Here is a 22,818-nt window from a genome sequence, read left to right as displayed (position 1 = left end):
TTAGAACGAGCATTCGCTCGTTTGATGTAACTGCACGGTAAGGCTATGAAAATTAATTTCAATATAACTTATCTTTCCCGCCAGAACTTTCATTGTTTCATTTTATTGGATCCAGTTTACAATTCGTGTACCTTACATAATTATTTGCTTACTATGTACCATGGAATACAATATACTTATATAACTTAGGTACATAATATCATGAATGATACAACTATGTTGGATCATGGAAGGCATTCAGCCAAATAATTATTTCCGCTCTAAGAAAAACTACTTTATTCAAAAAGGTGCTATTAGTTGACATTTTTCCGCCGCCATGAAACTAATTTGCCTTTAATTTATGGCTGTCGTTCTCATATCAAACAATTATATGCAATTTTATTGTTGAAAAAATACATCATATTTTTAACAACATCTCAAGGGTAGGTAGCTACCTGTGGTAGCTACTATACCTATATGTAATTACACGCTTTATATTATTATATACTTAGTATAGTATAGTTATATGATATGTATATCATATAACTATACTATACTAAAATACTAGATATGTATTTTAATCTGTGCTACTATTAAAATACCTACATATCTCCAGCATCATTTTAAATGACTTCCTAATTAGTAAATGGGCAGCTTTAGGTAGTATTTATACATATTATCTATAGATACTAATAATATAAAACTGAAGAGTTTATTTGTATGTTTGTTTGGACGTGCTAATTTCAAGAACTACTGGAACAATTTCAAAAATTCTTTCATCGTTGGATAGGTGCGTGACCCTTACTTCTTTAGGCTCTATACCTACGTACTTACAACTGCCAAAGCTGAAATCACTAGTATAGGTACCTAATAATTTATATATAAACCTACCCCCATGTCAGTACGATAATTATATTACTACATAGTATATTATTATATATCTGTGTAAGTATGCATTAAATTACAAATGCATATATCGACATGCTTTCCATCATTGCTATTGTATTTTTGATGAATTAATGTAATGTTTGAATGAAATTGATATCAATCAAATCTAAATTAATTATAGGTATGTCGACAGTAGATACATCATTGGAAAACGGATGTTTCATGTAAAGCCGCTGGTGTGGAACGGACTCTCCACGTGACCTTCAAATTGATAGAGCTAGTAAGAGTAAAAATGTTTAGGTACTATTGTTAAATATAGGTATATAAGTACTTATAAAATAAATACTTACACCTGAATATTTATAACAACGTAACTAGTAACTAGGTAAGTATATTATACATATATGTTTGCTAATAACGCGCCTATTTCCTTATCTCGGAGTCTTATAATTTGTAGGAATCTACTATTTAAAACTAGTCCAGGTATGTATAGGTACCTCCATTAATTTAGAATATACTACGAGAATAAAAAAATATATACCTCACACAATAATTTTCAAGTGGCTATAATTACAAGAGATTTTAGTCTTTCGTTCCGTATGTGAATTATTTTCATATCGATAAAAATAACTACTACACTACTAGACACTACTATGTACTAACAGCAAAAATATTTAATAAGTCTTATTATAATAATAAACAAACGGTTGAAAAACTGTTTGTGAAAAGCAAACAGCAGCAGTGAAGGTCGTCAAATCTTAAAACAATCAAGAAGCAACCCCAAGTAAAAAACAGGTCAAAACTATTTTACAATCATGATTATACACAATTTATTTACGAATTTAAAAAACATTAGTGCTATACGGATAATGATTACATAATAAAAGCATCAGGTATAAATTGATATTTCACCAAATCAACCACCAGTGTTTGTTACGAAGTTGCGAAAATGGCATATTTACAAATTTTATTCTGTTTTTGTTTTATCGGTGCATGTTATGTAAGTACCTCAAATTGACCGTTATTAAAATAAGCCCATAACTGTCTATGATAAGCCACATAATATATTTATTTAGGCGAAATCCGAAGCCGATATAAAGGCGTGGTTCTTGGAGAAAGCTATGGAGTGTAGCGGAGAGCACTCAGTCACAAGTCATGAGGTTAACATGATGAAAGATCATAAAATTCCCAGCAGCGACAACGCGAAGTGTCTTCTGGCGTGCGTTTTTAAGAAAGTTGGATGGGTAAGCATTCTTTCAAATGAAACTTATCAAGTATCACGCACCTTAGTGGGTCTTATTGTGTACCTAATGCATAGAACCTTATCCTATCAAACGGCAGATGCTACGTTGAATCGAATGTTTATAATTATGAATTTCCGATTTCGGTTACCTACTAGCTTCTTCTTTTTCGTGTCGCTTTTGTCAGAGCGTTCGTGGTCATTATTTGGTACCAGGGGCATATATAATACGCTTCAAGATCTTCCGCCATCGTTCCCTGTATTCCGTCATTCTGCTACAATCGTGCAGCGCCTCGCCAACTGCAGTTTTAAACTGATCGAGCCATCGCATAGATGACCGTCCGCGGGCTGTAGTACCCTCCACCGCTCGCTGTAGGTACTACAAGACGCTCTATGGAGCTCTCATTACAGTTGCAGTAATCTGTAATTAGTTATGAAAAATATAATTCCCAATATCTTATATTTACTTACCTACTTATCAAATAAAATGTTCTACAATATCAAACTGTAAAAGTAATTTATAAAAAAAAGATATCATAAAACAACACAATTATTTTCAGATTGATGACAAAGGTATGTTTGACGATGAGAGCGCTTACCAGCTATCTCTTAAAGAGTTCTCTGATGATAAGGACAAAATCAAAAATGCAAGGAAATTATACGACTTGTGTAAAAAAGGTAAATAACACTACGTAATTTGAGCTTCGCTAAATGACAATGAACATGCAACATTAACATTTCTGGCAAAATTACAGAATAAAACCCAAAATGACTATGGAAAAGTAAACAGTAATTTCAGAACTCGATAATTTTATTATACCTACTAAAGATAATAAAATGGTACTAAATAATATTTGTTTATTTCAGTAAATGATGAAACAGTCAGTGATGCAGAAAAGGGTTGCGAGAGGGCCTCTCTTCTGGCCACGTGTTTAATAAATAACGCAGCACAGGTAATTATAATATTATCTCATTTAAAATTAACATTAAAAGCTTGTCTTTAACATGTATAGTTAGGTATATGAAAATCGTATTGATATTAACACTTTCATTTTTAAATTACAGAATGGATTCTTGTTGCAATAATTTCCGAGACGTACACAAGTTATTTGGAAAATGTTCTTTTATTTTTTACATTTACAAATGAATGCCTCACATTAAAAGTTTGCCTTTAATTTTATTAAATAAAATCAAATCAAAACCACCACACCTGACCAAACCGGAGGAAAATAACATTGAAAATTTATTTTGTACTTCTTGTACCTACAGAATATTTGAATTTGAAATACAGAATACAATACGAAATAAAATTGATTTTTAATATCTCTTCCGTCCTGTTAACTTATGTTATAATCACAGGTTATAATACATTATGAAGTTTTTAGCCACGACTAAAACCTGAACCTGAGTACATGAAATGTAAATAAAACTAAAATTCGTTCAATACAGTTTATTTTCAAGGAGAGATTCAATAAAACATTTTCACACTAGTTTGTGCAAGAATAAAACAAAAATATCAATCTTATTGCACAACTGGTAATGTAATCACCCTTGATTTTTTTGTAATAGAAACACGCACAATAAAAAATGGATATGTGTAAAAACGGTACATTTATAAGTAGGTTATATACGTATAAATAGTAGACTAATAGTAAAACATAACTTTTCCAAAGGAGATGTTTCAAAAATTTATGCAGACAGTATAAAAAAGGTAAAATGTGTGCAGTTCGTTACAGATGTTATTTTGTGTTTTTAAGTTTTATTAGTGCCGTGATTTTTTCATAATTGGCAACACGTATAAATAAAACAAATATATAGCAGCTCTTTAAGCGCAAAACCTAATTTTACCGAACAATCTTGATCCGAGATAAATAACAATACAAACTGACGTATTTTCCAAAAAAATTTAAGTTCAAGGTGTAAAACATCTCCTCTTTTACTTACTAATTATTTAGTTTTATTATGCATAGATATAGCTATTATTTAACGAAATTATATTAGTTTTCCAAAAAATATACATCTTTTCAATTGGCACAAATACTTCGATATAATCAAATCAAATGGCAAGTGTATTTATGCATATACTTAGAATTTTTTGTGTAATTTTAAACCAATTAAAATAAAATTGCTTATGAGACATAAAAGTCATTTAACAGTGTTACCATTAATTAGTCCTAACTGTAACATTATATTTTACGTACTATAATTTTTATTTGTAAAAAAATTGCAATTTATATTTGAAGGAATGTGATTCACAATGATTATTACAAACCATATATAGAACTAGATCACATTAAGGCCTTACGTAAATTTATATTATCTGGGGTATCAGTTAAATATGTATTTAATAAAATATATTTATTTTACGTATCTACAGATTAATATTCATATAAATATTTATATAGCTTTTTGTTCATTTGCCGAGAATTTTCTTAAAAAACTAAAATATGTATATATCCAGTATTCGAAGCTTAGTAAATGTAAATCGTTTTGAAAAATAAAGTATACCTAAAAATTATTGAGCAAAACATTGGCGATTTACAAAGATTTAATAAACTGTTACAAAATACAGTAAAAACCATCTTTATCGGTACATTTTATTTTCGAAGCAAATAATAAACTATTATTAAGAGGTGCATTACAATTTTCGCACCATAGAGCACGCATACTTTAAAAACTTCTTATATATAGATATGGTTGTCATTTAGTTATGTATATATTTACGAAAAACAAGTCATATATTACTAACGTTTTATTATACATTTGCATTGCATTCAAGATGGACACTAAACGGAATATAAACTAAGGCAACAAATTAAACCTATCTATAGTGAAATGATAAATCTATGCATAGATATAATGAGGTGATAATATGCATAACTAGACTAGTGACGGGTGGACAAACAAAAACATCTTATAAAAACTTAGATCAATAAGCCAAAGTTAATATCCTTAGTATGAAATATAATATGTACGAAAAATCAATGGTGTACCAACTACACCATTGACTTTTTCTCAAAATTCTGTAACAATTTGATTCCTACCATTATTAAAAACATTTTATTAATATCAAATACAATCGCTATGATAAAGCAAATAATTTCCTAATAATGGAGTTAATAGCCTTTACGAGTATATTAAACATTAATACTATTACAAAGTTTAAATGTCTTTTCAATCCTTTTATTTGTGTGGAACTGAACTATTGTCCCTTTTCAATCAGAGAAGTGAATCTTTATAGTTTATTACATTCCTTCTTAGCAAAATCTCTAGCTACCAGCTATTTCATATCAAATTATGACAAATTGACTGCCAGTATTTTCTTGTGTTTGATTTTACGCGAGCATTATACATTTAGAAATTAAAGATTCTATCACTGCAGCGAGAGTGGTCACGAGGAGACCGTGCAAAATGTGCGAAACGTCGGAATAATAATATAATGATAAATCGCGTTTAAATCCGATAAAATCTTTAATTTACAAATCGACTGCCATTTCTATTCAATCAAACATATACAAAAATATTTTAAATATTTTGACTGATTTGGCCAAATGACTACCGATACATATTATTCAAGATCAAGGACCATAGTTCCCTTCCACAGAGTGCAATACTAAGAATATTCACCACATAGCACATGGTATCAGTCCAGTCTACTCAATGAGTACCAATTGGCCCTCGGTGAGGTCCTGATGTTATATGCTATCGTAGCTGTTGGGGTCCGGTGACGTCACGGGTCCGGCGCCACGTGTGGGCAATTTGAAACCGTTTATCGCAAACACCCAGCCGTCCTGGAAAATAATGAAATGTATATTAATAACTCAGGCCCTGGAATCACAGACACAATAGAAAATCTATTGTGTCGTGGACTGATTGGGCCGTTCGGGGCTCAATGGGTTAAAATTTATAAAGAAGTTGGAATAAAAAATATAAAAATGTTGGACAGTTGTTTTAATTGCATTGATGTACATTTTTTCAAACACATGGTATCACTAAAAAACTTCTAGAGTTCATTTAATTTATTCATTTTTCAGAGAATTCATTTCATTTTGGTACATAATACCCCAGCCACACTATGCTACTCGTCCTGCTACTCGTGCTGCTCCTCGTCCTGCTCATCGCGCTGCCGCTCGCCTCGATATTGCCGTCTGGCCACACACTGCTCTACTCGCGCGATTAATCGCGACGCTCTTCACTAGGGATGGGTCGTCGACGTATTTTTCATCAACGAGACTAGATAGTTAAATGCTTAGATTACAAAATAAAAGACAGATGGAGCGTTGCCGAACTAAACCGAATAATTTATCGTCATTTCCATAAAGCTATGTGTGCTGTCATTTCGCCGTTGCACTGTACGTACACGGTGCTTCTGTGTGCGTGTTATGTTACCAGATAATGAAAAATTTCCCAAATTTTTGCCCGACTACGGAAGAAAGAGGGTTATGTTTTTCGAGTGTAGGTATGTATGTATAATATTTCTTTGACACGCCCTGCAGTATAAACTGTTGGATCGATTTTGAGTTGTGACTTGTGAGGTGTCATTGCAATCATCTGAATTATGAAGGTAGCTGTGGTGGTAGTGACGTAAGCTACATAAATTATTAGCAGTCATGTTTTAATTTTTATTTTAATATAAATTCGGGTTTTTGATATTATTTTATAATATTGTAAAAATTATTTTATCACCTATCTAGCTAGTATCTACTAAAGTTATCTATACATGGACAAAATAATTTTATTCAATTTTTATTAAATAAATTACATTAAATTTATTAAATAAATTACATTAAAAAAAAGTTTTTATTTTTCAAAACATATGAATGCGAATAGCGGTAGTTTTTAGTCGAGAATGCTGGACATTTTATTTTCATCATATCCATCATGTGTTCACATGAATTAAATCGCAAGCGAAAACGACGCTTTTTATAAAAGTAACAAAAAAATGTATAATGCTTTTTAAAATAATCTAATAATGACCATGAACTTTTATTGCACTATACAAATAATCACATTCACGATCGAAAAATCCAACAGCACTACCCCGAATATCTTTTAACCATTTTACCCCTAAAAATGGCAAATTCATTTTCAAAATACTGGCAGCATACGTTGAAGTTTTGAATTCCTTCGTATTTGTAAAATTATTATTTGTATACAAAATTAAATAAGCCAAATAATCTACAGAAAATCTGTAAAACGATGTTTTATCTTTTTGTTTGTTTTCGGGAACAAGTTTTACAGCGTTTTAATATCACAAGACAGCATTTTTTTACTAAAATATCAAACCCCTTTTGACGTATTGCATGACACTAGAATCGCTATAGCACTAGCGGAGGAACGTATTCCTTTTTGATTTCGTATTTTCTTTGACAAGGTCGATCAATGATTGACATGCTCCATCTGTATTTTATTTTGTAATCTAAGGTTAAATGTCGTTCATCAACTAGTCATTCAACTAATTAAAATCTTCGACTAGTCCATGTGTAAAATAAATAACTATTATTAAATAAATTCTTAAAACAATAAATTCTAATCTCAATAAAACAATTAATAAATATTTATGCTTTCTTACAAAAATTATACTCCCTAAAAAAAGTATTACTAAAAAACTTATTATCGTTTGTTTTTATAGTTTAAATTCAAAACATTGGTCTTGTAAACCAAAAATATTTTTTTTAAAAAACTTCAAAGAAAAGAATTTATTCTTATCAATAAGACTGTTTAGCCGTTGAATTCAACTAGTGCATTGGTGAGCGATGGACTAGTCGAATCGTTGAGTGTACATATAGACGGTTAATTTAACTAGTCCGTTGATTCCATGACGCCCATCCCTAATTCGCACTCGTATTGCCGGTCCTTTGACTCGCGCGCAAAAGCCGACAGCAGTGAGCAGGACGATGAGCACGACGAGTGGCATGACGAGTAACGTGGCCACACTACGTCCCTGCCTACTTCCCTCGTCACTTCCCATACCACTCGTCGAGTCGTGTGGCTGGGGCATAAGCTACGTCACGGCTTACTATCATCAAAATCTGCTACACAGTTTTTGCATGAACGAGTAACATCCATACATTTTTAAAAAATGTTGCGTTTATATATAACTAGCGGTCCGCCCCGGCTTCGCCCGTGGTACATATGAAAAATAGATGTTGGCCGATTCTCAGACTTACCCGATATGCACAGAAAATTTCATGAGAATCGGTCCACCCGTTTCGGAGGAGTATGCAGACTAACATTGTGACACGAGAATTTTATATATAAGAAGAAGATATATATAATTACTTGGATATGGTTCAATAGTTTACCTTCACAAGAGTAGGTAGGTCCATCCAAAAAGCAAGGTTCGGAACAACTTCTAAACCTGTAGCTCCCATCAAGAATTTCTTGGTACAAACTCCGAGGACCAGGTAGAAGATTACACAGGAGAAGAATATAATCAACAGAGTTGACCCCAAAGACCTCCCTATTTCTTCAATCAATGTTAAACATGCATGTCTTGTATAAAAGCTGAGTACCTGAAAAAAGCAGGTAAATTATACATATAGATAATCGAAAATTGTGTTTTGGGTTAAGCTGATAAGCTTATAAAATAAAATGATCTGTGAATGCATTTATGCAAGATATGTCAATATGTATTATTGATATTTTAATAGAAGTATAATAATTTGATATAATACAGTTTATGTTAGATCATATGATAGTACTTTTTCATTATACAATTGCAAGTGATAATACATAAATGCTTTTATATCTTATCCTAATCTTTATGACTTCTGTAGCTTATGTAATTTTTGCGCTACATTTTTGATAAATAATAAATTGTTTACTGTTTACACTTTACAATATTTTCAAAGTCATTTCACTATTTTCAACAACTTTTTCATGAACATACTCAAACAGAAGCTAGTAATGTCAATACTACAATAAATACTTACAATTTTATTAGGTTCTGCTAACGAGTACACATTCAGTTCTCCCTCAGATTGGGCACAGACTAGCATAACAATTGTTGATCTGAAAAAAAAATATTTTTAAAGTATCTATTTTTATATAATCTTGAGGTATATATGTCATGTCTTTCCTTTTGATTCTCTGTTTTCCTATTTTTAGAACATGTGACGAATATGTAACATAATACAGTAGCACCTCTATAAGTCGAATATCAAGGGGGACGCCTAAAAATTCGAGTTATAGAGTTTTCAACTTATGGAGGATTTCGACTTAGGCGGATTTTGATTCGACATAAAGAGTTTGAGATTTATTCTTATAAATTTTTTTTGCTTTAGATAATTTGGTTGTTCTCATCTATATCTATACAGCATTTTCTAATCAATAAAGAGCAGAAAATTCTTCTTCTTCAGAGATACTGGTTTGCTTTATAAAATTTCGTAAGGTATTCAATGCGGTTCTTGCCTCTTTGATGGAAACCCATGGAGCGCATGTACTATTCACGTCTTCTATGTCATCTTAATCATTAGTATCGGTTTTCTGAGCTACTGAATCGATAATTTCGTCATCAGATACTTAATGCAAACACGTGTTTCGTGAGTCATAAATTAATTATCGTATACTCCTAAAATGTTTTCAAGAAACAATAGTGTACTTGCACTGTCGGCAAGTTCTTAAAGTCGGTAACTTATTTTTGTAATACGAACAATACAGGTAATAAATTCAAAATCATCAAGTTATAAAGGTTGTAAAATAAAACGTTGCTAATTTGCTATGTTCGAGATACAGAGGTCAAATTTGATTTTTCGAGTTATAGAGTGAAAATATGTACCAAAATGGCTTGGAGGGACTCGGTGATTATTTCGACTAACAGAGGGTCAAATTTTCAAGTAATGGAGGTTTTCGTGTTTGAAGGGAAGGGAACAAAACATTTTTTCGAGATTTGGAGGTTTTTGACTTATCGAGGTTCGACTTAACGAGGTGCTATATGTATATATAGGTGTATATATATATAATATATATTAATGCTAAAACAACTTTAAATACCTACAATTTTGATACATTTATTTTACACATATTATGTACTCATTTAGATGTAGCAGCAACTTAATTAATAACAACATTTCATTTATGTTATCAATAGTAACTACATTTTATCCAATTATGATAAAATGAAAAACAGGTACCATTAAAAATACTTATCTTATAATAAATTAATTTTAATGTAAATTTGTATGATGTTTACCTTTAAACAACTGTTTTGTCTATAGAATATAGAGCCAAGGAGAACAAATTGACTGCTACAGTATACATTATATTCTATAATCATTATAGTTTATTATATTTGACCTAAAATTTAAGCGAATGATATGTTTTAGAGCAATTGATTTAGAACAAAAATTAAGATATACAGGTTTCAACATTTAGTTTTATTAGTTATCAATTTAAAAAGTTATAATTTTCTTTTTTCAATAAATATAAAGAAATATAGATTAAAATTTCATTCTGTTACATATAATATATAAAAATCTCATTTCCATAATTATTATTCAATACTATTATAATAGACCTTCACTAACATGCTATAGTTTTATCTCTAAACCATAAAGAATGAAGGTCAAAAAACTGAGCCCAAACAGGTTTGAATAATTATTTTCACCCACTTTAAGTGTCTTAGAAACTTGTTTTGATTTTGTGACTTGGTCAAGTTGATTACTTATATAATAAAGTATTAAATAATGTGCCTAAATTAAAGGAAAATAATTCCAATTTTTTATCAATGTAAAATAGACATTTGTGTCTTTTACTATTACTCAAATAGTTTTCCAGAAATTAGTAACACATTTTTTAATTTGCAAAGTTAACTTAATTATGGTGATTAGGAGAAGGCATGCAAAGGTTTCATGGAGTTAATTAAATTTTCTATACATTAGTAGATGGCTACTAAATTGCTCTACTTTTATATTATGATATTCACATAATAGTGCTTATTCAAAAATTCAAAATCATTTCAAGCTAGAGGACTTCACTGTCTTTCTAAAAAAAAAATAGTGTTCAATTTATATAATAAAAAGAAACTGCTAAATGTGTTCCTAAGCGTAAAATTCAACAATGGCTTGAACAATTATGCAATTTTTTTAAAATTTTTGTCAAGACACAAGGACTTATGAAGAGAAAACACAAAAAAGGGAAATGGTGCTAAACTACATCTGATCTAACAGCTAATCACAATATGAATATAAGGTCATAACTAAATATATCTAAAATAATATTGATTAAACTCACGATGGTAGATTGGTATAAATGATTGATTTTCCATCAGAACTGAAATCAGATAGATTGGTAACACCCATTTTTTCATAGATACCTCCATCTGCGACATATGTCTTGGTTGTTATGTTATAGTTGAACCTATCCACATGACGGCATAGCTGAAAATATTAAACCAGATTATTGTGGACATAGTGCTTAAAATCCCTAGCATTTTCTATTTATTGAGCGTTGACATTATATTAACATGAGGGTTTATTGAAAATAATTTGTGAACGAATTGAAAATCTTTTATAAAAATTAAGTATGAAAATTATATACTTACAGTTACTGAAAAACACATAATGTCTTGAGGATTGCATAAATAAATCAGGTTATCAAGATATTATGCATGTAAGTAGTTAAACCAGTGGTTAATAAATGATTAGTTTTTATATAACATAATATTCAACATGTTATAATTATTACACAGCTATCATATAAAAAATAATAAAAATTAACAGTTCTATGAACCAACTATACAATATTGAATACTGGAGTAATGATGTTAATTGTATCTTTAAAGAAATTGCACATTCGTAGATAGATACGTCTCAATGATTTTCAATAGGGATGTAACGATACCGATACCGATACCGATATATCGGCCGATATATCGGCAAGCCGATATATCGGTATCGCCGATAATAAATCAACCGATACCGATATTTTTTTTATTAAATTCTTTCTTTTCTTTTATGTTTTTGCATTGTATTCATTCATATTGTTTTATTTCTGTTTCTGTAATAGTGTTAAGGAAGAGCGCAACCTCCTGACACAAGCATTTTATTTGCTTACTAGGAGTGTTCCAATCACAAATTTCTTTATGTAAAGGAAAGAAATAAATAATTTTGAATTTTTTTAATTTTTAACGTGATAACGTTTTTAAAATCGTTTTAGTCGGGTGACATGTTCATAAACTTGTGTCACACCAAAACCTCACGAGCGCGATCGCAGGTATAACGAGAGAGAGACGGACCGATCTCCCGTTTCATCTCGAGCGCTGCCACTGCATTATGTTATCACGTAAACATCTCGATCGTAAACCTACTTTACAAACAACCAATTTTTTTGATATCAAATAATTCAAAAATCCGCGCCCAATGAACGATGCGGGAGGCCGCCCGCGCGTGCGCACTTTGTTTTCTGAAAAAACTCTACCATTATAGTAAACTTTTATTAGGTACTGATTGTATGTGTATTACTTAAAGTTTAACTGACTTCGTAAAATAATAATACTAAAATAAATGGTTTTGTTGTTTTTTGATTTGGCATTTTTATTTAAAAGAATACGATTAACAGTTGTCTCTTTTTATGCATAATTCACTATTATTTATTATTATATTTTTCTACCAAGCCATCGATATCGGTATCGGTATCGGTATCGCCGATACATTACTACAAATATCGGTATCGGTATCGTATCGGCAAAATCATGTATCGTTACATCCCTAATTTTCAACTTACCGACAATGGACTGTCGCAACCGGTGCCGGGCTTTGAACTATTTACACTAGGCGTCACATCAAAACAAGGATGGTAATAATATGTACTAAGGACATATTCAGCACCGCCCATTTGTAGCTCAAACGTTTGGGTGGTGTAAAATGTAGCCTTCGCTGCAGCCGCTAAGTCGATACCAGTGCCATTAGAAAATTCGCATTTACACGGACCCTTTTTAACACATACATCTTGAGTGTGCACATTATTTAATATCACCAACAAATAAAAAAGGGTTACAGTGGACAAGTACTCCAACCGAGACATTTCGAAACCACAATGATATTCTAATTTAAAGAAATATGCTCACTAACTACGCACGCGAGCATCAACTACGGCGACGGCTGATAAAAACTCTGAACAAACGCCTTAATCGTTAAGCGCCGTTACTTTATGATATTGCTATTTTAATTGCGATTCAGAAATTTGGAACAAAGAAAGAGTTGTTTAAAATAACTTCCGAATTATTTTCTTAGTTCTTTCTTGAAGGGCAAGTGACATTAACAAAAATATCAATGTATGAATGTAATAAAATTGACAAATGAGACTTGTAGAACTTCCGACGTTCCGATTTCCGACTAGCATTATAATATGTTACCAGGTACATAAAATAGATATAAAATTAGGGAACTATAGTACGACATATAAGAGATGAAATTAATTATTTTGGAACTAATTCGTTTTTCATTACCTGGCAACCCTGAATTGGCAATGTAGCTGTCAAGTTGAATAAAAATTTGTTGTTTTTTTCGTGAAGAGGAGAATTATTGAGATAAAATTGTTATTTAGAACAAGAAATTTAAATAAAAAAGGAGACATCATGAAAAAGGTTAAACGTAGCGGTGTCCGTGATGTGGTGTATAAAGTTTTTATTCGGTGTTTGTCCGAATTTCAAGCTGGAAATTTATTGACTGATTTGGAAAACGTTTACAAACGTACAGCAGAATATACCGGTGAGATTCCATTAATTTTTGCTCAGTACTACGTAAAATAGAATATTCCATTAGTAACGAGTGTTTAATGTATGTATGTATGGCGATTATTACGTTTTCGCAATTTAATTTGAGGTTATTTGTATGTAAACAAAAACTAGTTTTTATAGTGCGACCAGCACAATTTGAGTCAAGAAGTTATATCCAATCCAACCAGCCTCAAATAAAGTACCTAGTTTAGATTTTACTACATAGTATAGTGATAACTGTTTTCATACAGCTATCTATCTATTAATCAATCAAACCATGAGAAAAAAAATCATATTTACTGTATCATATTTACAGATACTGAAGATGCCCCGTACCCTCTTGCCAGTACTTCGAAACAGAGTGATGATCAGTCCTTTGAAGGAGTAGAATATTTAGATTTTGATGAATTATATTAATGTACAAAATTTATCTACAAAAAAAATAAAAATATGTGGTTTTCAAATCGCCTTGTTTTTTTCTACCCGACGGACCCAGATAGAGGGTAATGTGTTTGAGCTGCATGTATGCTTGTTTGTTTGTATGTTTGATTCTATGTGCGCCTCTGCAGTCTAAACACTTGACCGATTTTTATAAAATAACTAATTCCAAATACATTTAAGTAAAATTTGACCTAGGTAGGTCAATTAAAATACTAATGTATTTTTGTCTTAAATTACACTATTGCTACAATGAAAGAATTATAACGGTTTAAATCGCGGTATTTATTTTAGATTATATTATATAGATTTTTGGATTTTTATTCTATAGTATCAAGATCGCTTGCGTCGCAGTATCAGTGTTGCTATATGAGCGACGGTGGCGCCCTCATTTATTTTCATCTCTTTTGTGTCGCACTGTATATTTTCTATCACCAAAATTGATATTTGTCATCAAGTTGTATCACCTAATAAATAGATCTATCACCACGAAATATTTTCGTTCTCAGATAAACAAAAATTGTTCCCAGGTATGAATTATCAAATTAATGTTAATATATGTGTAAAATAAGAGATCGATAACCAATAAAATTATATTGCATTACATGAATATAAACTTCGTTCTTATAATAACAGTTTTGTTACTTAAATAATAGCTCTGTGCTCAGAATGGCAGATCTGTCACCAAATAAATCGATTATCGATCCCTGACTGCGACTCCTTTTTATTTGATATTTTGTCACCAATACAGTAGTAACATTTTATTTCGTTCAGATATTAAATTAATAGTATTCGTTACCAATTTAATACCTACATCAATTTATAATTTTAATGAAAAAATGATCAAAGGGGCGGAGACAAAATGGCGCGCTTTAAAAATTGACCAATGATGACCAAATGATTATTCAGTGGTTATCATTTTTAAGAATAAATATTGATTATTTTAACTTTAATTAAGTGTTTTATCTACTATTCTGCTAGCCATAAGCCAGCTATTTTAAACCAGCGCTGATTGTTCAGTGGTAATTATTTTAAACAATAAATATTGATTATTTTGACTTTAATTGTTTTATTTACTACTCTGCTAAAAATTTTATTTAAATATAGTTTATACTACCAGTGGAAATTTAGAACCTTGGGAGTCTAGTTAAGTAGCAGAATCTCAGAGCAATTTCCTCTGAGAGCAGAATCTTTTGGTTGAATCGATGATGATCACAACCCTAATTTTTTATTTGAACTTACCTAATGCAATTTTCTAGTAACATAATATGATTTATTGGTGATCTCTTTAAATTAGTTTGCTTAAATACTTATTACACACCTATTATAATACATACAAAAACATTTTTTTGGTACTAGACCTTATATCTCAGGATTTTAGGTGATTTATTGTGGAACTGATTTTGCATTGTTTGGTGACTACATTTTGGTGACAGATCTACTATTTTGAGGACAAAACTTATTATTTAAGAAACACAAAACTAATTAAATTGGTGATAGCTTAAATGATACCCATAAAATTACTAAAATTATTACAAAACGTCATTTGAGGAGGAGGATCAAAATTCGATTGTAACTTTTTATTTGAGACACAGTTCCATCCATTTGGTCCCATTTTCATCTAGTTTTGGCATTCACGAGAAAACCATAAAAAACTGTCTATATAATTTTAATACAGGTAAATATAGAAATTAAATATTTTTAACAAAATATTTAACCACCTTCAAACAAGTAAAAAAAAAAAATTTGGAAAATCCAAAAGTGCACGCCTCATAATTTTTTTTTAATAAATATTTATTAATTATTATTTTTGTTTATTTAATAACAATTAAACCACATCGAATCAGACCCTGAAAAATGAAAGGGTTCTATTCCTGAGTATACTCAAGCGTAAGAGAAAAAAAAAGACTCGATTAGTAAAGTATTTCGGTCGCTATCGTGTTAACAAGAAAAAGGATCCGCACATACAGACACACGGACGTCCAAGACAGAACTTTTTTAAACTGTTTTTTAACTAGTTTAAATAACAAAAATGACATCAAAAATATCATGAACGTTAAAAATAGTGTTTTTTCTTAATATGTGTGTGTATGTATTATCTTACAAGTGCAATGTATGATACATAAAGACATTTTAAGTTTGAAAAATCAGATGTTTTGCGCGAAGTGACAGTAGTACCCACCTCAACGCTTCGCTTATGAGGCGTGCAATAGTCAAAGTCAAAGTCAAAGTCGGTGGCGACTTGTACTACTTTTTGAATGTTCAATTTTTGTGTGATTTTGAACTTATACATCGTCGAAACGTGGAGTAATCTCCATTAACTACGTTTGAATGTAAGAATGATTAACTAGGACTTCTTGTCATTCTTCTTGTGATGATCGATGTTGAAAATCTTTTTTTATATGACACTAGCGGTCCGCCCCGGCTTCGCCCGTGGTACATAATATTTACGTTTTCTCTACATAAGAACCATCCTCGTACTTCAAGGAATATAATAAAAAAAGAATTATCGAAATCGGTTCAGCCGTTCTCGAGTTATGCGCTTACCAACACATTTTGCGATTCATTTTTATATATAAGATTATTTAAACGTGATTTAAACCCATACTAGCGTTTAGCTACTATTATGTATTCTGTGCCCTTACCACAACCACAGAATGCTTAATAGAAGCTAACCACAACGTTAGTCAAATGCCTATCTTTGAAGGCGGCAACACTTATTGATTATTCTGACAATATCAAAATGTCATTGACTCATTCTGACGTGAGAGGTTAAGAAAACTTCAAAAGTGTTCAAAACACAAACAATAATCAAGTATCAACATTATTTTAAAATAATTATCAATTTCTGCTGATTTAATATAAACAACCAATAGAGATGGCAGAAAAGAAAAAAAAAGTCATTATAACGAAGGTTTATTGCAATTTTTTTAATAAACTCACACATAAAAATATAATTGTTATTATAAATCCATTTAAAAACCTTTGAAAATTTTCAGGAAATCATAAATTCACCTATTGCAAAAAGACCCGTAATTCTCAAATCGGATCGTGAAACAACAAAAGAACAAAAAGAAAAAGCGGACAAGGAGAAACAGCCTACAATAATACTAAAAACTCGTGAGCAAAGTGCCCCAAAGGATGAAAGACCAGTTAGTCCTAAGTCACAAACTATAGACGAAGGACCACAACCGAACAAAATAGCACAAAATGAATCAAAGGAGAAAAAAGGTACTTGTAAATCTATTACCTGAATAAAGTTGTTCACTACAGCACAAGGACAGCCCTCCGCACTTATATTATGAGATTAATATACCTGCGTGGATTTGTCTACACTTGTTTAACCTAGTCATTTATTATTCAAGGATATTCTTATATTATTCTAAATATTGTTAAACAAAGATTATTTAGTTTTAAATGGATCAATCACTAACATTTATTAATAGTTATTTACTAACTAATCCACCACTCAATTATTAATAATTATTTATCTTTTTCAGAGCATAAACCATGCCCCCCTTTGAAGGTAATGACAGAACCAATGAAGTTACTTGATGAAAATTTGGAATTCAACCTTGCAGCACTTGAGTTTTTGAATGATAACAATACAAATTATTTGGTTATCGGTGTTATAGGTAATATATATTTTTTACCAAGTTCATAACATTTTCATATGACTCAATATGTAAAAAAAAGCTATTTTGTATAAGTATTATCAATTTTATTATTTCATAGATTAATTATTGATTAAATAATTACCATCAAATTAGATTGTTATGAATTATAATCTATAATCTATATTATATAAATGAATCGCCAAATTTGTTGCTAAGCGCCAATCTCAAGAACACCTGAAGCAATCTTGTTAATTCTTTCTTTATAATATTTCTTGAAGTATGAAGATAGTTCTTATGGAGAGAAAACTTAAACTTATACCAAGGGCGAAGCAAGGGCGGACTGCTAGTAAAAATATTCTGTCAATGATGAATTCTTCACTTCATTACTTTTTTTAGGTATGCAAGGAGTGGGCAAATCTTTAATAATGAATCTTATTAACCAGAACAAACCAATTGATGACCTATGTCATGAAATATTACATTCACATGAAGTGCCAGAAGAAAATCAAGGTTTTGAGTCAAATGTTAACAGTGTAGAAAATAAAATGGAGAATCTGAATTTTATTGATAATGATAAAAAAGAAAAAAAGGAAAATATCAGCAATACTAGTCCGTTTATATTTAATATGCAAAACATTGAACAAATAGAGAGGGGCAGCCAATGTACTAGGGGTGTGTATTATTTCTCATATTATAATTTTGCCAATATTTTATATGGAAAAAGATTTAATTTTGGATAGGCTCAAATAAAACCTCTTAACTCTACTCTTTTAACTTTTTTCACCAGTAGATAACTGAATTAATTCCTTTAGAAATGTATATTGATGTAATATAACTTCATATTCTTGTATTTCTATTTTAGGTGTAGATATGTATGTAACAAGTGACCGTGTTATACTCCTGGACTGCCAGCCCCTTTGGTCGCCATGCTTAATTGACACAAATATAAGTACAATAACTTCTAGAAGTGCTAATATAGTCACAGTTGATTGCTTGCAAATAGCGTCATATTTAATGGCAATTTGCCATGTTCTAATTGCAGTACAGGATTGGTTTACTGATTATAACTTTATAAGGTAAGGTTCCTTTCTTAGTAACACAGTCAGAATTTTATAGAAAAACTTGCATACTTATACTTGAGTAAAAAAAATTATATTTATAAAGTTATGATGGATCTGTACATGTATTGTTAATTGTTATTCTATTCCACCATCTTATTAAACCGAATACCATAGATGGCGTTGTTGACAAAAAATGCGAAAAAGTACAATTACAGTTTAATTTGAAACTATAAATCCGATTGTCTATGGACAATGGACATGTTATGATTGAATGAATGCATGCTACCTTCAAATAACAAATGGCGAATTTTGCATATTTGTTACGTCCCCATTGCTTCATGCGATCGTAGGTCACGCTACATATTGTCTAAGTTTCCTTACAACTAGCATCTCAATTGAGCAGTGAAATTTAACCGTGTGTGCCGCACAGCGAACACAAGACGAGCGACAACGCCGCGTCAGTCGCTTGTCATGCTATGCATGCGACGTTGCCGCTCCGCACAGTTTTGATCGTTACTACCAATGATCCTTTCCTTCGGGTAAAATTGTAAAAAGTTCTTCATTAGTGGGCGAAAAGCATTTTTAATTTGTGACATAAACAGGGGGACTGAAATAATAAAACTACTCAATTTCATGTTTAATATGTATTATTATTTTTAATTGTCAATTGATATCTTCTAGGTACATACAAACAGCTGAGATGCTAAAACCCTCACTGTCTGCAAGCACCAATGTTACTCAAGACAATTCAGAATCAACATTGTCTGGAGAATGTAATCCACATTTATTATTACTTCACAATAGGTGTCAATTAGAAGATTTTACTCCCAGTAGTGTTAAAACTATGCAAGATCTGTATAGGTATGTTTAAACTTTAGAAACTATAAAATAAGTTTAGGTTCATACTTAAGAATATATTAATATGTAAAGGTAGAGTTTCAATCATCAAACATAAAATTATTAAAAACTGTTCAGCTGTTCTTGAGTTCTTAGTGGTGTAACTAACACACCTATAAAATATATGCCTTTAAGAGCTAGCGCGCACGAGCAACTTTGTCTCCGCAACTATTTTGTCTCTCCCATCAATTTGTATGGGGAGTTGCGTCGCTACGTGCGCGCACTTTAATACTAGCCCATAGGTGGGAGAGACAAAATAGTTGCGGAGACAAAATAGTTGCGGAGACAAAGTTGCTCGTGCGCGCTAGCTCTAAATTCTATAGCTATAAGATTTTAATATGCTATCATATTATAATTATTTAATGAACTTTGTAATGAACTTTAAAACTAGATATCTTTTATTATATCAATTAGGTTCTTATCATTTTTATCAATTCAATGATGTCTAACATTATAATACCTACCACTTTATATACTATTCAAATATTAAAATGGATTTTAATTTAAGCTGTTAGATTTTTTTAATTATTTCAACTACAGGAAACTATAATGTTAGGATAACCGAAAATGTATCCTCCTACAGGAAGCTACATAATAATGATTGCTAGATAATTTCACATTAATACAATCGATGAGTGAAACACATGTAAAATGTCTCTACCTTATATGAAACATTTTAACAATGTTAATTAAATTTTCAGGAAAGCATTCCAAAGATCAAATCTGCAACTAAATTCTGGCATGTACTTATATAGTGATGCCAACAGAAATGGTCTCAATGTAAATAGTGTGAACCAATCCTATAGCGTCGAAAGCTGCGGTCAACCAATCAATTTATTCCTTTTGCCGGAAGTCTATAGCGATTACGGTAAGTTTATTAAACATTTTTTTTTGGTACAGTAAACCCCAATTGTAACTAATAGAAACGGATGCTAGTAATAAATTATAAATATAATTTACTATAAAATAATTTCACTTTTAGGTAACAAAGAAATTTACCGCGGGCATCCTTCGTTCGAAGAATTAGCCCATCGCTTACGTTGGATGCTATTAGGAGTTAATAGACACCAAATAACAAACGTCCCGAATCTATCAGAAAAAGGCTGGTTCCATTTCTGTAACAGAGCTTGGGACACTATAAAGAAGTGCACGTTTTTCTTAGAATATGAACGATTTTTACCTTAATCGCTAATGCTGTTATCAAGCGGGAAAGTGAGATAAGTACGCAGGTGTTCGCAAATGAAACGATAATAATTGATGTAATAAAAGAAATTCTATTTATTGATGTGTCATTATTACAATTAATTACCCTTGGACCCAAATTTGATTACTGGAAAACGCTATTTATGAGAGGTTTACGTCGCTGCTCCGGTGGCTTATACGCGTGTTGGTATACGCTAGCTAATCTCCAATGCTCTGGATATCCTGTGGCATTCGCATCCCGCCAAATACTAAACGGAGGCGCCAAAGTAGGAATGGTATAGGATTTCTTTGTGTACGGATGACGCATTTTCGGCATTTTGACATTTTTCGACTCATTAGAACTGTGGCTTTGAACTGAATTGGGATTGCCAGCTTTGAAAGCAAATTTGTAATCTTCTTTTTGTTTGACATCTTTCATTGCTTTATATCCGTTGCAAGAAATGCAATGCTTATGTTTCGCATTGTTATTACCCGCGTCACTCGACTCTTTTGGCGAGCGAGATATTTGAGAATCGTTTGGCGAACTTTGATGCAGTTTCCCTTGCGCTAAAGGGGTTTTGTCGTACGATTCTAAACTATGGTTACGGCCATTTATTCCCTTACAATTTTTGCTATTGCTAGTCCAGGCTTCTTTTATGGTTTTAAAATTTTCTGCTGAACAACCGTGACTACAGTTTGAATTCGATGGGGTGCCGCACCCGTTAACACCGTCACATTTACCATTTTTTGGTGATTGAGCAGAACTTTTCCTGCTTGAAGACTTAGATCTTGGCATATTTTCCCTATGATTATGCTGCGGACAATGCTGCACATCACAGGTATCTTTCCGTTTCTCTTTGGTCATGTCTTTTTCAAAATGAGGCACACTGTGACGTCCTATATCTTGTGTTATACGGTTCTGGTTGAAAATTGACTGAGAGTGTCCCGGTGCTATATTGTCTTCCAATGTTTCTTTAGGCGTGTGCACCATTGTAAAAACTGCTGGTGCTTGAGATCCATTTGATCCATCAATGTGTTTGGGTGGTTTAGGCTCTCGTCTTGAATCATCCGCTTTAAAATCCCAACAAATAGCTAAATCCATTAGTGACAAAGGCTTCTTATACTGACCGCCCAAATCTTGTATTGATGTCACTGGCCGTTGCTTTCGGTCTGCTTCTGTTTCATTTTTTTTAGGATCACACGTTTTCGGTCTATGTACTCGCATTTTTGTGCAACAAGTCGGACCAGAAGCTCCGTAACCCTTCCAACCTATAGCATAGGGTTTCACTACGATGTCAGAGTCTCTGTGTTCTCCTACCTTAGTTAAATTTCGGTAACCCAACGTGTCCGGTAAGGGTTGATGTTCTAAATTTCCCGCATGCATACCTTTGGCAAAATTAAAATTTTGCGCAACGTTCACGTACGGTAATTTAGGTGTTGCGCTTTTCTTTGCGTATTTCATATTCTCAATATTATTTTGCTCATTTTTCTGTGCATTTTCAGCAACTTTTCGCCAAAATTTATCATTGCTATCTTCTTGAGGACCATGAAGTTGTTCAACTGCGTCTTTTACCAAAAGGTCGTAACTATCATGTCGTTTATCTGGATCTGTGGCAGATCCTGGTATGTACGGTCCGTGTCCGTCACTGTCTACTGGCTCCAATCTTTTATTTAATTCTAATGGGTCGTCGTCTCTGTTGTGAAAATCCTCTTCATCAACCTTTAATTTACTCCTACTATTTAATTCTTCATGCAGCCCTAAATCCTCCTTTAAGTACAGACATGTAAAAATTTGGA

The 22,818-nt window shown here is 31.7% G+C and overlaps 5 protein-coding genes and 1 long non-coding RNA gene across 6 annotated transcripts in view; 3 read left to right on the top strand and 3 right to left on the bottom strand.

The window, feature by feature from the left end:
- Window positions 1-1,794: 1,794 nt before the first annotated feature.
- LOC149907121 (general odorant-binding protein 28a-like) lies at window positions 1,795-3,273 on the top strand. Its single transcript, XM_090104181.1, has 5 exons — window positions 1,795-1,867; window positions 1,944-2,111; window positions 2,668-2,785; window positions 2,975-3,060; window positions 3,173-3,273. Exons 1-5 carry the CDS (start codon window positions 1,817-1,819, stop codon window positions 3,191-3,193), a joined length of 444 nt encoding a protein of 147 aa, XP_089960307.1. The 5' UTR covers window positions 1,795-1,816; the 3' UTR covers window positions 3,194-3,273.
- Window positions 3,274-5,658: 2,385 nt separating this feature from the next.
- Window positions 5,659-13,383, bottom strand: LOC149907120 (uncharacterized). The gene is made up of 5 exons (XM_090104180.1): window positions 12,833-13,383; window positions 11,342-11,487; window positions 9,043-9,121; window positions 8,413-8,622; window positions 5,659-5,898 (listed from the first exon to the last, which is right to left on the bottom strand). The coding sequence occupies exons 1-5, from the start codon at window positions 13,130-13,132 to the stop codon at window positions 5,803-5,805; spliced, it is 831 nt and encodes a 276-aa protein (XP_089960306.1). The 5' UTR covers window positions 13,133-13,383; the 3' UTR covers window positions 5,659-5,802.
- Window positions 7,312-22,818, bottom strand: part of LOC149907107 (uncharacterized) — a 108,821-nt gene continuing 93,314 nt past the window's right edge. Inside the window, exon 8 of the transcript XR_016456969.1 lies at window positions 7,312-7,535. The gene's annotated coding sequence lies outside the window, so the exon portion shown is untranslated. The remainder of the gene's footprint in view (window positions 7,536-22,818) is intronic.
- LOC149907119 (uncharacterized) lies at window positions 13,562-14,516 on the top strand. Its single transcript, XR_016456913.1, has 2 exons — window positions 13,562-13,818; window positions 14,143-14,516. It is a non-coding gene; the product is annotated as an uncharacterized LOC149907119 (long non-coding RNA).
- LOC149907118 (nonsense-mediated mRNA decay factor SMG9) lies at window positions 17,041-21,120 on the top strand. Its single transcript, XM_090104169.1, has 8 exons — window positions 17,041-17,178; window positions 17,264-17,495; window positions 17,765-17,899; window positions 18,278-18,553; window positions 18,744-18,957; window positions 19,624-19,803; window positions 20,541-20,707; window positions 20,822-21,120. Exons 1-8 carry the CDS (start codon window positions 17,143-17,145, stop codon window positions 21,022-21,024), a joined length of 1,443 nt encoding a protein of 480 aa, XP_089960295.1. The 5' UTR covers window positions 17,041-17,142; the 3' UTR covers window positions 21,025-21,120.
- Window positions 21,051-22,816, bottom strand: LOC149907117 (uncharacterized). Its single transcript, XM_090104170.1, has one exon. It carries the CDS (start codon window positions 22,481-22,483, stop codon window positions 21,167-21,169), a length of 1,317 nt encoding a protein of 438 aa, XP_089960296.1. The 5' UTR covers window positions 22,484-22,816; the 3' UTR covers window positions 21,051-21,166.

Source organism: Colias eurytheme, chromosome 7 (assembly GCF_061535395.1).
Source record: "Colias eurytheme isolate Ceu_HAF_F1 chromosome 7, ilColEury1 Martin Lab GWU primary, whole genome shotgun sequence".
Classification (NCBI taxonomy): domain Eukaryota; kingdom Metazoa; phylum Arthropoda; class Insecta; order Lepidoptera; family Pieridae; genus Colias; species Colias eurytheme.
Note: the sequence above shows the minus strand (reverse complement) of the source record. Positions and strands in the feature narration are given on the sequence as shown.